The sequence below is a fragment of the Sarcophilus harrisii genome, chromosome 4 (assembly GCF_902635505.1).
Source record: "Sarcophilus harrisii chromosome 4, mSarHar1.11, whole genome shotgun sequence".
In the NCBI taxonomy this organism is placed as follows: domain Eukaryota; kingdom Metazoa; phylum Chordata; class Mammalia; order Dasyuromorphia; family Dasyuridae; genus Sarcophilus; species Sarcophilus harrisii.
The window spans coordinates 367,907,956-367,923,667 of record NC_045429.1 but is presented as its reverse complement, the minus strand read 5'-3'; the positions used below and the strand labels follow the sequence as shown (position 1 = coordinate 367,923,667).

At 36.0% G+C, this 15,712-nt stretch overlaps 1 protein-coding gene across 1 annotated transcript in view; it reads right to left on the bottom strand.

Moving 5' to 3' along the window:
* Positions 1-808: 808 nt before the first annotated feature.
* The window catches only part of DISC1 (DISC1 scaffold protein), a 500,053-nt gene continuing 485,149 nt past the window's right edge, over positions 809-15,712 (bottom strand). Inside the window, 2 exon segments of the mRNA XM_031966908.1 lie at positions 809-2,348; positions 2,350-2,431. Coding sequence (XP_031822768.1) covers positions 2,231-2,348; positions 2,350-2,431 — 200 coding nt within the window. The 3' untranslated portion in view covers positions 809-2,230.

The window sequence follows — 15,712 nt, the reverse complement described above, 5'->3', positions numbered from 1 at the left end:
AGACTAAAATATTCTTAAAAGCTGGTCCATGATTTTGAGGAAGATGGCAGTAGGCATTAAGGAAAAAGAGAAATAGTTAAATGGAACTGTTGACCCATAGAAAGTTCCATGTGACTTGGACAATTTAATAGCTATTTTCAACTACATCCTAATTGTTTTATTGTGCTTAATCAGGTGGATTGATTTTTTTTCTCAATGACTTATAGATCCAGTGCTCACAGAAAACTAGCTTTGTCAGTACCCATAAACAAAAGTCTAATTTCATTTTGTAAAATCAGGTATCAGATACGTGTGCTTTAGTTATCCAAATGAAGAATTCATACTTGGAAATTAGAAAATATAAGGTTTCCTTTTTAAGGTTTCCTTTATTTTGAATAAAAATAAGACCAAAAGTCATAATATTTTATAAAGATATTAGTGAATAATTGTAGTACTGACCCTTTCACTATAAACAACTCAAATGCTCAATAAAAGAAACAATTTAGTTATTAAAATGACTTTACATAAAAAGGTATATACATATGACTAAATAGAAAATGCTTGTTATTTTCTGCTGGGGGATAAGAGAGGAGCTTTTGTTGCTCAGTCATATCTGACAACTTTATGACCCCATTTGGAATTTTCTTGGCAAAGATAATGGGGTGGTTTGCCATTTCCTTGTCCAGCTCATTTTACAGATGAGAGAACTGAGCATTAAATAAATAATTTACCCAGCTAGTAAGTAAGTAAACTAGTAACTCATACAACTAGTAAGTGTGCAAGGCCACATTTGAATTCAGGTCTTCCTAACTCCAGACCTGGTGCTCTATCTATCCACTGTGCCACCTAGCTTCCCAAGAGGAGGAAGAAAAGCAGAAATAATCAAATTCAGCTCTTTGCCTACTCTCAGATGCTAATTGTTAATTTAAGTAAAGTCATTTTTCTAGATTAAAATAGAAGTTTTTTCATGTTGTTAATGCTTCCAAATCAAGACAGGACCATTGCTTAAAAACAAAACAGAATAAAATGAATTTGCAGATTATCCTTGCTTCAGAATGTCATCAGGCCCACTATGAACTCAGGACAATGTCTAGCTTCAAAGTTATGGGGGAGCTCATGGTCTTTAACCATACTCAATAGATAAAATTTCTTCTTAACATATGTCCTACAGTCAGTGTTTAGGGTCTCAGTTTGTTTCAGTTAGAGGATTGGGGATGAAAAATAACCAAAGTGGGTCAGTGTGATAGAAATCCCTTCTACATAACTATTTTATCAAGAGTTTAACACTATCTTGATTTTGCCAAAAGGAAGAGCACTGGGCTTATAATGCAAAAAGCTGTTATTGAACACTGTATCATCTATGGATAGGTTTTCATTTCCATTTCCTGTCTGACAAATCAGTGAAAAAGATCAGGGAAGAAAATAAGACTTTTGTAAAAGCCAACTCACATTATCAACTAATCCCTCCAATGCATATATAGACTTTAGAGTTGAGTTTCAGAATATAGCAAAAGCAGTCAAAAGCATGAAAAAACAAAGGGCTTAGCAAGAAATCATCTCTTTAAAAGATAATTAGTCATTTACACAATAGAGGCTGCTGTCGTTTAAAAAATATGTTTTAGGTTTCTGGTATTAAGTTCTTGTGAGTCATTGGTAAGTCACAGATGAAATAAGATGAAAAGCTACTCAACATTCTGAGGTTAATTATCTCTGTTATATAATGTGCCTCCAGGAAAATGCAGTCCAAGCACAGGTGAGGAAAAATTGACTGTTGTTTAGATTTCTCTTTTATGAGAAAATATTTTTAGTTTGGTACAAAGCAAGAAAATTCAGTCAGTGGGAGGGGGAAAAACCATTTGTCTATCAGGATTCCCGTCTCCAATGAGGGCTGGAAGGAAAACACTTGAACATCATTGTTATGAAAGAAAGAAAAAAACTTTCAAAATTGTGAGCAGGGAAACCATGGTTAATAACATATTTGAAGCATCCCTCAAAATGAATGGTGCAGCCATTCAAAATCAGCATCTCTTTTTCACTCTCTGCCATATTAATTTACAATCTCCCCAATTCCAATCAGCACACATGCTTCATGGAAACCTGTTTTCGTGGTCTGTGCCAGTCTTTAAGAAACAGAATAATCTTCTCTCAATGGTGAATGACCTTTAGGCTCCAGTTTCCATAAATTCTCCTTGAGAATTTATGAAGTAGAATGCAAAGAGGTGTGTCCAGTTTAGTGTGTAAGAGGGTTCAGTTACCCAAAGCAGCTCTCTGGGAATTGGGATTTATGAAACTGTAAAACCGTCTTCTCTCCCACCTCCCCCATCACTTGTCCACCCCGGATTTTCTGGACACCAGCTGTCACACAGGAAGTCCCCGGCCTCTGCTGGCTGGAGCTGCACAATCATGGCCTGCAGAGTTTCCTTCACCATCTGGATCTCCCTCTTGAGAGCCTGTGCACACTTTGTTAAGGAATAATCTAAAGGTGATTGGCAGTCCTCTTCACCCTCCAAGTTATTTAATAGACTGTTGTTCAACTGCTTGGAGCAGATGGGCTCTGCCATCTAATTGCAGTTTTAAGTTCTTCCAAATCATAGGGATTAAATATTAATACATACTTTATGCTTTTTTTTTTTTAAAAGAAAGATATTACAATTTCCATAAGGCCTGGGGTCATTAACCATCTTAACTGAGTTTTTTTTTAGCTATGAAAAAATTAACATTTGAAAAGAGAGACATAGATTCAGAGTTGAAAGGAACCTTAGAAAGTCTTTTTTTTTTTAAACAGATAAAGACACTGAGCCACAGAGATGTTAAGGTAAATATCTGAGGCAAGATTTGATCCTGTTTCTTTCTGACTCCAAGCCCTGTGCCTGATTCCCTATACCATGCTGAGTCTATCTAAAATATATATATATATATATATATATATATATATATGTTTCTAAAAATGACAACCCAAGGTACTCCTCAGGGAAAAGAGTCTATCATGATAGCCTTTCTGAAAAAACCTTTAGTTTGATGAGCCAAATAGCTTGCTAAGGAACCCAGAGTCATTTTTAACTCACTTTTAACTACTCCTTTGGGTTCCTTCAAATTCACCTCCCAATTAGTGAGGAAAAACTCGTGAAAAAAATCACAAAGCACCCAGCAATTATGGAATGAGCAAAGGAAGCTGAGTGGTCCTCCAAGCAAAGGCCCTCCTCTTGGTATCTGAAGCAGGTCAGTATGATGTATTTCATTTTCAGAATGTATTCTATCTGCTGCCTAGTAATCACCACCTTCCCTTTGTTTCCTTAGTTCTTTACAGGAAGGAACATAAGACTAGAATGCCAATAGGACATGTGTTGAATGAAACCTGACTCAATGCTTTCTGAACCTAACTCACAAGGGACTAAAGGAAAATCAGAATAAGGAGTTTACACAAGTGAGGCATTTAGCAAGACTAAGGGCAAGTTAAGGAAGCAGCTTGATACCATGGAAAAAGCAGCGGGCTTGAAACAGAAAATACAGGTTCTGTTTTTTGTTCCAGATACAAGCTTTATGAATATACTCATATCATTAATCTCTCTGAGCCCACAGTTCCCAACCTGCAAAATGAGAAAATGACAAGTGGTACAGAGAATGGAGTGCCAGGTTTAGAGTCAGAAAGACTCATCTTCCAGAGTTCAAATCTAGCCTCAGACAGTTATCTTCTGCACAAGTCATTTAACCCTAGTTAAATCAGTTTCCTCATCTGTAAAAGGAACTGGAGAAGGAAATGGGAAACCACTGCAAGGATCTTTGCTAAGAAAACTTCAACTGGCTCATGAATAGCTGGACCCGACTGAAAAATGACAAACAAGAACAAATTCAATAAGGTTGTTTTGAGGACAGGTTTCTGCAGACCAAAAGGACTATGACAAAAGGATATTATTGTTATGATTTCAAGAAGATCTAAAAAGATCCTTTGTGTCTGTTCCTTATATACTGTTGTTTAACTTAGCTACAATGTCAGACCAACTTCTGTCTGACTGTCCAACTTCTGGACAAAGCCACCTTTAGGTTATAACTATAGAAGCTTTCAGTTTCTCTTTGTAAAACTCATCTCCAAAGGATCATGGGAAATTATGCAAATGATTCCCTTTCAGTTAGTCACCCCTTACCATCCTGAAAAGCCTTTTGGCAGCCCTAGATGTCATTTCTGTAATTTACATACATTTCTTTCCTTGCCTAAGAAGTTAAGAGGAATGGGGTGAGGGAGAGGGGGAATAAAAAGATAGAGTCGGGAGGAAAAAAATTACCTTTGAGAATGTTGATAATTCTATTTCCCTAGACCGCTACTCTTCAATAGATGCACTCAAGACTTTTTGCAAAGGAAAGACTAAGTAGCTTCAGCTTGGATACCAAGTTGCAATTTCATCGCAAAGTTTTGCTACATTTATAACTGGTAGGTCCTGAGCTTAGGCAGTTTATGAATCCTGAGAAATCTCTGAGATTTAATTACCTTTGATAAGCAACCTGGGACTACATGCTGTTGTTTGTAATATGTGCAATGACCACAGAGGGTTTAGGGAGAGAAAAACTGATGCAAAATGGAAGTCTTTTTTTTTTTTCTTTTTAAAGCTTAATATCTACAACTGGTAAACTGAAACTAAAATGTAAGAAATATGAAAGAGAGCCCAATTTACATCTGGGACACAACTAAAGTAAATATACCAAGCCAATGTGTACCTAGACCATGGTGATATACACAGTAATAATAGGGACTAGTTGAGAAAATATTGATGTGGAAATTATTGTTCCCTCTGAAAAATTCAATTTGAAGTTCTAGGATTGAGAAATATGAAGGGATCTTAGAAATCATGTTGAACTCCATTATTTTTTTCAGATGGGGAAACTGAGATTTCAACAGTTAAATTACTTGCCCAAGGTCACAGAGGTGGTACTTCATAGAAGAACAGAATATCATTCTTGAAAAGGACTAAGAAATCAAGTCATATCTGAATACTTCTTTTTTCAGTCATATCTGGCTCTTCATGACCCCATTTGGGGTTTTCTTGGTAAAGATATTGGAATGGTTAGCCATTTCCTCCTCTAGCTCATTTTACAGATAAGGAAACTGAGGCAAATAGGGTTAAATGATTTAGAATCACACAGCTAGTAAGAATCTGAAGATAAATTTGAACTCATGAAGAATTTTCCTAATTCCAAGCCCAATGCTCTATTATTCTCTTTGCCACCTCAGATTGGACAGTGGAAAGATGGACAGTGGAAAGTTGATACCTTATCAACTTTCCACTGTCCATTTTTGTTTTAAATCCCCAAAGTAAATTGTTTATTCTTTTCTTATGGTGTCATCTGCCCAGTATTTCAGTCATTTGATTACTTTTCTCTTCTCCCCTTAGGATGAAAAACTTGAAGATCTGTCTCTCACTTCACACCTACTTATCTATCCACCCATTCATTTTAGCAATATATGTAGGTATTTTGTGTGCCATATTTTGGTGGCCTCTGAGCTAGTTTCTGGTAACATATCAAGAAAAAGCCACTTCCCAAGAAGGAAAAACTCAGTGGTTGAATTGCACATTAGAGGTAAATAATAATAATAATAATTCCCTTTTGTATCTTAGCTTTTAATGACATGAATGCATTGAGTTGGTTAAGTCTAAAAATACAACAACAAAAAAATACCACTCATTCATCTAATGAAGATAAAGCTTCTTGCAATGCATTTCCATTACAATGTCCTTAAAATGCATCTATTTAACACAGAATGCTGCATTTATTTTTGAAGCTGCATAAATATTAAATATTATACATACTAGGTATATGTCATAACCTGCCACTCCAACCCATACACTGGTATAATGCAAATTCTTTAATTTACGGCCAGGGACTGTCACTTTTTCAACTTTAATTCTACAATGTCTAACACACTAATATTTAATGAATAATTCAACTTAATTGAACTGGTTGAAACAATGAAATGGGGTAGCTAGCCAGAAATCATTCACTCATTCAAAAGGTGATTAGAAGGAGTAATCAAAGGTGAGTTTTCCATTCATCCAGCCTAATTAAGTTCTTATGGGCCAATGGGAAACCCCTTTATTTACAGAACCACTTCTTAAATCAACAAATGGTTTCTTAGGAACTATTGTTGCCTTGAGGAATGAGACACAAGGTCAGGTCCACAAAGGTTTGCAAATTCACACACACAATGGAAAGTCAAATTCCCTCAAAAGCTAGCTGAGACGCCTTTCTCCAAGCACCAGAATCACTTTTTTAAAACTCACTGGTTATGTAATAAACACTGTTTGAACTTCAGTTGCTCAGTAGGGATTAAAATTCCACACATGTCCCTGAGCAAAGGCAGGACTGGCCCTGCCTGGCCAAGTCAATCTCACACCCTAGTTATCTGCTCTTTCCTATCCCTGAGAGGACAGGCCTCCTCTTCTCTCAGCTCAGATCCTGGCTTTCTGGGTCCTGGATATGTTTACCACACCCTGAGGCAGGGCTTTGCTCTCAGTTCTTATAAATATGTTCCAGTTCAAAAAAAAAAAAACACTGGAGATCCTTTCAACATTTTGTAAGTATACACAGGGCTTTTTGTTTATGTTTTGTTTACTGTACAAATACAACTTTGCCCCTAGCCTTCTACATCAGTATTATTTTATATTTTCAAGACACAACTTTCATTTTTTATTTTACTACATTGTCATTGTTTTGGTTTTTTTTTTTTTAGTTTTTATTTTGTTTGAAGAGTAAAGTGAATAAGGTGTCAAGACTGAAAAATAAATGTCATCTACTAATAGGAAAACAAATGAAGCAGATGACTTGAAGGTGATGCTAAAGGAAAAGTGGTCTGTGAGTGTGTGTGAGTGTGTGTGTGTGTGTCTTCAATCCCCACCCAGATTAAATAACTAGGTGTTACAAAGCTAAATAAAGTATTCTGCCTCTTTGAATTTCTAGCTTCCTTTAAAGGTCAACTATAATGGCACCTTTTTCAAAGGTCAGCATAAATGAGGTCTCTCCTGATTTACCTCACTACTTCCCACCTCTGCTAACTCAATCTATCTCTCACTTTGTATTTTTTTAAGATATATCTTGGATACTTTTTATGAGTTCCATGTTGCCTCCTTTGATACGATATAATCTTACTGAAGGCAAGAACCATTTCACTTTTGTTTTTGTGTTTCCAGTAGTCATCTCAGTTCTGGATAAGAGACATTTATACTAAATGCTTATTGAGTGATTAGAGAGTGGGAATTTTACCAAGGTTCCAATTCTTGATAATAATAAGAAAATAATGGAAGCTATTTGTCCTGACTTGCTCTCATTCTATAGAGTCAGAGTAATCTGACTCTGGGGGGAGGGAGGAGTGGTTAGGAGAGAAGCCCAAATCTGTGACTAGCAAGAACTCCTAGCATAGGAATTTCTTCCATCACCAAAGATGAGCAATTCATTTATAATTAAAAATCTGCTACCACTAAGTGGTACAGTGGAGCAAGTACTGGCCCTGGAATCTAAAGGACCTGAGTTCAAATTCAGCCTCAGATACTTACTAGCTATATGACCAGCGGCAAGTCACTTATACTCGACTGTCTCAAAAAAAAAAAAAAAAAAAAAAAAAAAAATCCTAAACAGTCTCTTGAAGCACTAAGAGATTAAGTGATTTATTTATGTTGCTATTAATAATATGTGAAGCAGAATTTGAAGTCTGAAGTTAGCCCTCCAATCTTTATATCCTGCTGCCTTTCCAGAACAACATTAATTAAATCAAAATCAAACGAGATAAATTATTACAAAGAAAAAAGCAGGTTGACTCAGAAGTTTGAGGACCCAGGTTTAAATCATACATCAAAGGTTTACTTCAGGTAACTTTAAACAATTCACTTTCCTTCAGTGCTTTATCAGTAAAATGAGGTAGTAGGACTATTTAGCTTCTTTAGGGTTATGATTCAAGGATCCCATACTTCAATTATATTTATTTATTTATGTTATCATATAAAAACAGAGGGACAGCTGACCAAAAATCTCTCCCTCTCCTCCATGAAAATCCTTCTAACCTAGATTTTTTTCCATTGACGCATTTTCATTTTGAAAGCCAAAGGTTTGGGGAAAGGGAAGGAAATGACTTAATAACAATATACTCAAAATGTCAATCAAAAAATAACTGTTAATTGGGAAGCCAAATGGTTGTGAAATTGCAAATTTCAGTCAGTCTATTGTTACTGAGAATGATGAGCTTTGTCTGTCAGAACAATAACACCTCTTATGATAGCAGATTTTTCCCAATGAGTAAAGTGGGCTGTTTTCATACATTTGCTGCTGGTTTTCTGTTGCTGGCTATGTGGTGATGTTATACTATCCATTACTTAACCATACACTCCACAGAGGAGGGCTCTTTCCCCTTCTGTGGATGTAGTTGGATGTTTATCTTTAGAAAATTAAGTCATTACACTGGCTGTAAATAACTTCAATTAAGTGCATTAAGCATCTACTGACACTATATGGAGTGCTCTGTGCTTAGCACTGAGGGAAACAGGAAGATAAGGAAAAGATACAGCAAGTATGGATCTCAATGGTACCATGAAAAACAGAGATTATGTGGTATATGGAGGAAACACAGATCTAAATACTGGATTAGAGTCAAGTGCCAGGAGTGGAGTAAGGAAGACTGAAATTATTATTAATAACCCATTATGGAGAAGATCTACGTCCTTTTCCTGTCCTATTTCCTCATTCAAAGTCCAGGCTTTGAAGGGCACTACTTACCTATGCCAAAAATGTATGCTACTTAGATCATCTTATCTAGGTGAATTCCTGCCCACTCTGTTCTATGCAGGATTGGGTAAAGATACATTCTTTGATTAAATTTTTCATGGCAGGAAGATGATTTGAAAGTAAGTGACATGATCAAAGTCCTCCAGCCTCTCATTAGAATAGATCTACTTTCATTTTATATATATATATATATATATATATATATATATATATATATGTAGTCTCTCTCATTACTTGTTAACCAGAGTAGATTGCTATCTTTAGGAACACTTATTCTCCCAAGGGCATATAAGTGTTGAGTGGATTCAATGAGGGGATTTTGACATTTGAGAGTGTCACTGGCCCACTTTTAAAATAAAATGTTGGCTAGATTAACAAAATGATTAATTTGTCTCTTGACAAAGAAATTATGTCTCTTGAACTTTTTTTATGTTATATTATTCATCTTCCTGAATTCAAATCTAGCCTCAGACATTTACTAGCTATGTAATCATGGACAAGTCAATTAATCCTGTTTACCTCAGTTTCCTTATGTATAAAATGAGCTGGAGAAGGAAATGGCAAATTACTCCAACCAAAATGAAGTCACAAAGAGTCAGACATACCAACTATATGAGAAAGGCAACATTCTTAACCTTTCTAAGTTCAGTCTCCTCGTGTGCAAAATGGGAACACCTGCACCTCTTCATATTGTCAATAGCTAGAATTTATATAAGTCTTTAAGGATTACAAAGTGCTTTACTTATGTTATATCATTTTGTCCATACAATAATTCTGAGAGGTAAGTGCTATTATCCCCATTTTACAGATTAGAAAACAGAGACACAAAAAGGTTAAAGTGACACAACTAGTAATTATAGGAGGCAGGATTTTAACTCAGGTCCTCCTGATGGAGTCTCAGACTCTACTCCTTCACCTAACTGTTTTCTAGACTTGTAATTTCACTGGGATAGAGAATTCCTAGGTAGTAGAAACTCCTTTTACTCATGCAACCTTTAGTCTTGGGGAAATTGTTAATAGTAATGGGAGGTTAAGTTATCTAAAAAGCTTGCCCAAGCATACAGTCAGTGTGACAGGGCAGGGACAGGAGCAGAACTCCCTATCTAAGAGGCTGCCTCTCTATCCATTGCCTTTCACTTCCCATAGTTGCTCTGAAAAAGAAAAATGCACTTTGTAAAACATAAAGTGTTCTATGAATGTGTTGTTATTTGTCAGAGTTATAATCAAAGTCTGGAGAAAAGAGAGATCACTTCCAGTTAAAAGAAGGGGGAAGGGGAAGTTGTGGTAGACAATGTTGAAGGCCAGAACTCTAAACATTACAGAGAAAGCACCATTTAAGCTGGTCCTTAGAGAAAACTTCAAATTTTAGCAAGTAGAGATAAAGGAAGAGGACAATGCAGGGGTAAGAAAAAATAGAGCATGTTCTGGAATAGTGAGTGGTTTAGTTTGGCTAAACTATAGAGTATGGTAACGATTACAGTGTAAAATTAGACCAGGAGGTTATTGTAATAGACTTTTAAAGTGCAAGGATGAGGAATTTTGAATTTGTATTGTAGGAACTGGAAATGGAGTGACAAACAGGGATATTCATCAGAAAAGCAGAGAAAGGCCTGAGGCAGAGACACAAGTTAGGAGGCTCCTGAAAAAACATTGGATAAGAGATGGAGATAGCAGTCAAACAAGTGAAAAAGAACAATGTATGCAGGAGATGCTTGGAAAGTAGAATCAATAGAACATGGTAGCTAATAGACAAAGAAAGAAGGATCAAAGATTCGAGGTTTTGACCAGGGATGTTTAGGAATCTCATCATTAAATGAAAAAGCCCCATGGTCCTGTGTAGATAAATGTCTAATCTCTACAACAATCACTTGCCCATACTATTATTGAAATCACAGGCAGTTTTTATCAAGCACTGGTGATAAAAAATGATGAAATATAATAGATATAATGCTGGGTTTGGTATAAAGAAGATAAAAAAATGCTTCCCATCCTGACACCTACTACTGGCATTATACTGGACAAGATATTTAACATCAATATGCCTCCAGCAGATCATTGATATCCTGGGAAAGTGTACTAGCTCTAGAGTCAGAGATTCTGGATTTAAATCCCATTCCTGATTTACTTCATGTGTGTGAGCTTGTGCTTCACTTTCTTATCTGTAAAGTAATTCCTTTATTGCCCTATGTCTGTGAACCTATAACTGACCAAATCATAGACCAGTTATAATTTGTGTCAGTATGGGGAACTCCTGCACTAGGACTTCCCTAGACAGAGGAAATCAAAGATCCTGCTAATTAGAGAACTTTTCAGGTACTCTCACCATAGAAAATGAAAAACAATGACATTCAGTACTTAAATCTCCTAGTAGGCATTTTTAATGAATCAAAACCACAATGCACTGTGGTTTAGATAAAATTGCTTAATGAAATCAAAGGAAAAGTAATAATCCCCAAGCAATCCTTCAGTCTTTTTTTATAAGACCAGTCAGTTTTTTCCCAAGCAAACTCACAATTCTAAACTCTTGATCTAAAAGAAAAAAGGAGACAAATCCAGAATTTGACTTGAAGGGCTTGGCAGCTTTTTGGAATTTCCAGCTAAGTTTTAATTTGAAATAAGAGCTTTTGTTTTCTCTAAGAAACCTCTATAAAGTCATGGAAATATGCCTTTCCATCTTAGGGGCACCATACCCCCTTGAATACAAATGCCCCATTGGAAGAATTCAAAGATGCCTCCTGTGTGTATTACTCCATCTCAGTGACACAGAACAAAAGCCTGAACTTCAGAGAATGGTCTGGGTTAAAATGAATTTTTGCTGACTTCTCAGCACTCAGGCCCAGATTCCCAACCCTGGTTTTGCAGTATCCCTGGGGCATTTCCAGGAATCTCAACAGGTGTTAACAAAATTCCCTGGGAAGAGAGGAATTTACCATAAACAGGTTTTCACTGAAATTTTAAAGATAAATATTCTTTCATCTGGCAAACTAGCCCATCTGCAAATAGATGCATGTGTCTGCTAAGCTAATGAGCCCTACCCAAACCAAGAAAAGCATTTAAGGACCATTGCAGAGCAATTGAATCCACAAACTTTGAAAAAACAGATCAGCTGCAACTGTGAAATTTCAGGATCTTGTGATAAATATGGTAAACAACACAGTGCAACACATTAGAAAGTACTTGTGAGACATTATTAAGACTGATAATTTGTCTTTGAGAAAGGCCAGAGAACTAATTCCTATTTAGGTAATGATAAGAGACAGAGATATGTTTATATTGCTTATATGTAATAATGGTCAACAATCCTGATTATTTTGAATAAGCTTAAAAGTTTCTAGCAGCTCCATGGGCAAGATACAAATATCAATTTGTAGATATTTATGTATTTACATCTAAATGGAGATATGATCCTGGACATATCATGACTTCTCAATGCCTCTACAAAGTTTATTAAGATTATAAATTTCAGAGAAAGTGCCAACCCATGTTGGTAGAGAATTTCTTTAAGGCAAAGTTCCTTATTTCAAGGAAATCACAAATTTAGTCCTTATCACTTATCCCTATGTGCTAACATGTGATTTTCCAGAATAGGACTGAAGCCCAAATTCATTATTTTAAGAGGGTGAATTTGGATGTTAAAAGTCAATGTTAAAAAAAATACTGTACATTAAGACATTTCACAAAACTGGGAATCTTAGACTTAGGACTTACTAAAATGCAAGCTTATAAAGAGCATGGACAAATACACCTTGCTTGTTCATCGTCACTGTGTTGGAAAAGGTCATATATTAATTTCACTTGGAAAAGGAATTTTTTTTAAAAAGATCTCATAAATATGAGTCTAAAAATGGTTTTCTGTATCCCTAGAGGCAGCTGGAATCCAAGGTGGTACATGGAACACTATAAAAGAGTGCATGATCTGAGGTAAGAATGACCTGAGTTCAAATCTAGTTTAGATAGTTACCAACAAGTCATTTAATTTCTGTCTGCTTCAGTATAATAATCTATAAAATGGGTATAATGACAATACCCTCTCAGGTTAGTTGTAAAGATGAAATAATTATAACTATAATTGCAAACTATAAAGGGCTATATAAATGAGCATTGTTATTATGATTTAGATCAAGATGAAAGAGGGTCATCTAACATAACTCTCACATTTTACAAATAAAAAAATCAAGCCCCAAAGATATAAAATAACTTGGCTAAGATTATACAGCAATTAAATGACACATAAGCATTTGAACTCAGGGTCATCTGACTTCAAATCCGGCTCTTCCTGGCCAGTCCTCATTCTCTCTGAAGCCCATGATATGGAAAATCACCCTCTTTTTTTGGAGGCAATTTGGATTAAGCGGCTTGTTCAGAGTCATATAGCTAGTCAAGTGTTTGATGTGACATTTGAACTCTGGTTCTCCTGACTCCTGACTCCTAACTAGGGCTGGTGCTCTAGTCATTGAGCCCCCTATTTGCTCCTAAAAAATCACCCTCTTCTTGATAAATGATCTTCTCTCAAGGTTTTTGGGATACCATTCTCTTCTGAGTCATCTCCTATCCTCTTCTCCCTATCCCACTCCCTTTCCTTCTTCCTTCTCCTCCTTCCTCATTTTTCTCCTTCTCTTTTTCCTCCTCCTACTTCTTATCCTCTTTCTCTTCCTTCTTTTTTTCTTTTCCTTCTCCTCTTCTTCTTCCTCCTCCTGATTCTCTTTCTCCTCTTTGTTCTTCTCTTCCTCCTCCCTCTCTTCCTCCTTCTGCTTCTCCTCTTTATCCTCCTCCTTTTCCTCATTCTCTTACTCCTGCTCTAATTGTTCCCACTACTGGCAAAGTCACCTGCCCATAAATTAGGGTTTACATTACTTTTATAATCCCTTATTTGCAGAGAGCTAAAGAATCATAGGATTAGGACTGCATGGTGGAAAGAGCACTCAATTTAAAATCTGACAATCTGACTTCAAATCTTGACTTTGCCAGTTGACAAATGTGTGACCCTGGATAAGTCATCAACATATCTGCCTCTCAATTTCCTCATATATAAAGTGAAAGATTAAACCAAAGGACCAATCAGGTCATCTAGAAATAAAATAGATCAGGCCACAGAAGGCTTCCAGCTCAATCTCCTTATTTTACATAGGAGGAAACTGAGACTCAGAGAAAGTAGCAAAATAAAATCATATTTTAAGCAAGTTGGCAGGGACAGGATTTGAACCTGAGTACTTGATTTCAAATGCAACATTCTCTTCCTTCTAATACCTTTTACTCTCATTCCTTTCTTTCCCTTTGGCTTAGGCACCTTGCTGCTCAGTGCTTCATTCAAAGCTCCATAACTAACTGTACAAGAAATAGTCAAGTGCAGAAGGTCTGGCCTCATAATTACCTTGGGCAGAGGGGAAACCATCTCTGATTAAAATGATGAAAATATACTGTTCTGCTTAAGATACATGGTCAATGGATTGTGGTTAACATGGAAGAAGGAAATGTGATACTCTCTTATCAAGCTTGTCTCCAATATTGAGTTGTGGCTTTGAAGACAGATGACTTTGATTAATCTAAGACCTTTTTTTTTACCATTGTCGGCTTAAAATTTTTTTAACCCTTAAAAGGCAAAGTCTTGAGTGAAATGTATTTTTTAAAATATTGAAGAGATGGATGAAATAGCTTCCTAGAAAAATATTACCCCCACACTACCCAGTTTAAGAAAATTAACAGGCAATATTACAATCAAATACAAAATTTTAAAAATTTCAGCAAAAATACCTCAAACAATGTGGGTGATTAAGGTAAGGTCACTTGGAAAGATAAGAATCAATACTAAAGCAATTACCCATCTATGCAATGATCCTTCTATCCTCAAAATTGCTGATCCTTGAGAAGCTGGAAGTTTTCAAAGTGTCTCAGATAATAATAGCACAAACCACACACACACACACACACACACACACACACTCTTCTTTAAGGTATGTAAAGTATTTTATACATATTATTTTACTTGCTACTCAACAACCCTAGGAGGTGGGTGCTATGATTATCCCCATTTTACAGATGTGGAAAAAGATGCAAATATAGGTTAAGTGATTCTCACAAGGGTGATATGTTCATAACTATCTGAGTAAAGCAGGATCCCAAATCAGATTTTCCTAACTCCAAATTCTTCCATATAGTTGCTAATACTCACTTCTAGCACTATATTATATTTGTGGGCTCGTAAAGGCTTGACACTTTCTTCTTATTGCAATCAACAACTCTATGAGTTTAAGTAATACTATTCTTATATTAGAGATGAAAAACCTGAAGCCTAAAAAGAAAAGAAAAACCAACAGCCACACAGAGGCTCTGAATAGGGCTCTGAAATAGAGGTTCCTGGAGCCTTTTACACCCAATTGCTAAGTTGAATGAGCTAGTATGATTAGGTGACTCAGGAAAATCCTGCCTGAGGCATTCATTCTAATGGTCAATACATTTTCTTGCCTTTCCTGAAGACTTTACACACTAAGAAAAATGATAATCAAGAGAACATTGTACACAGTAACAACGAGATTATGTGATGATTAACTGTGATTGATTTGCCTCTTCTCAACAGTGTGCTGATTTAAAGCAGTTCTAGTAGACTAGGGATGGAAAATGCCATCTGCATCCAGAGAGAGAACTATGAAGACTTAATAGAGATTGAAGGATATAGTATTTTCACTTTTTTGTTTGTTTGTTTGGCTTTTTCTTTCTCATGTTTTTCTATTTCCATGTCCATGTACAACATGACAAATATGTTTAAAAGAATTGCACATGGGGCAACTAGGTAGCACAGTGGATAGAGCACCTTCCTGAAGACAGGAGAACCTGAGTTCAAATCTGACCTCAGACAACACTTGCTGTCTTGAGCAGTGCAGAGGTAAGGGAAGGAGGGAGAAAAAATTGAAATAGAAAGTCTTACAAAAGCAAGTGTTGAAAACTATCTAAATGTACTTGGAAAATAAAATAC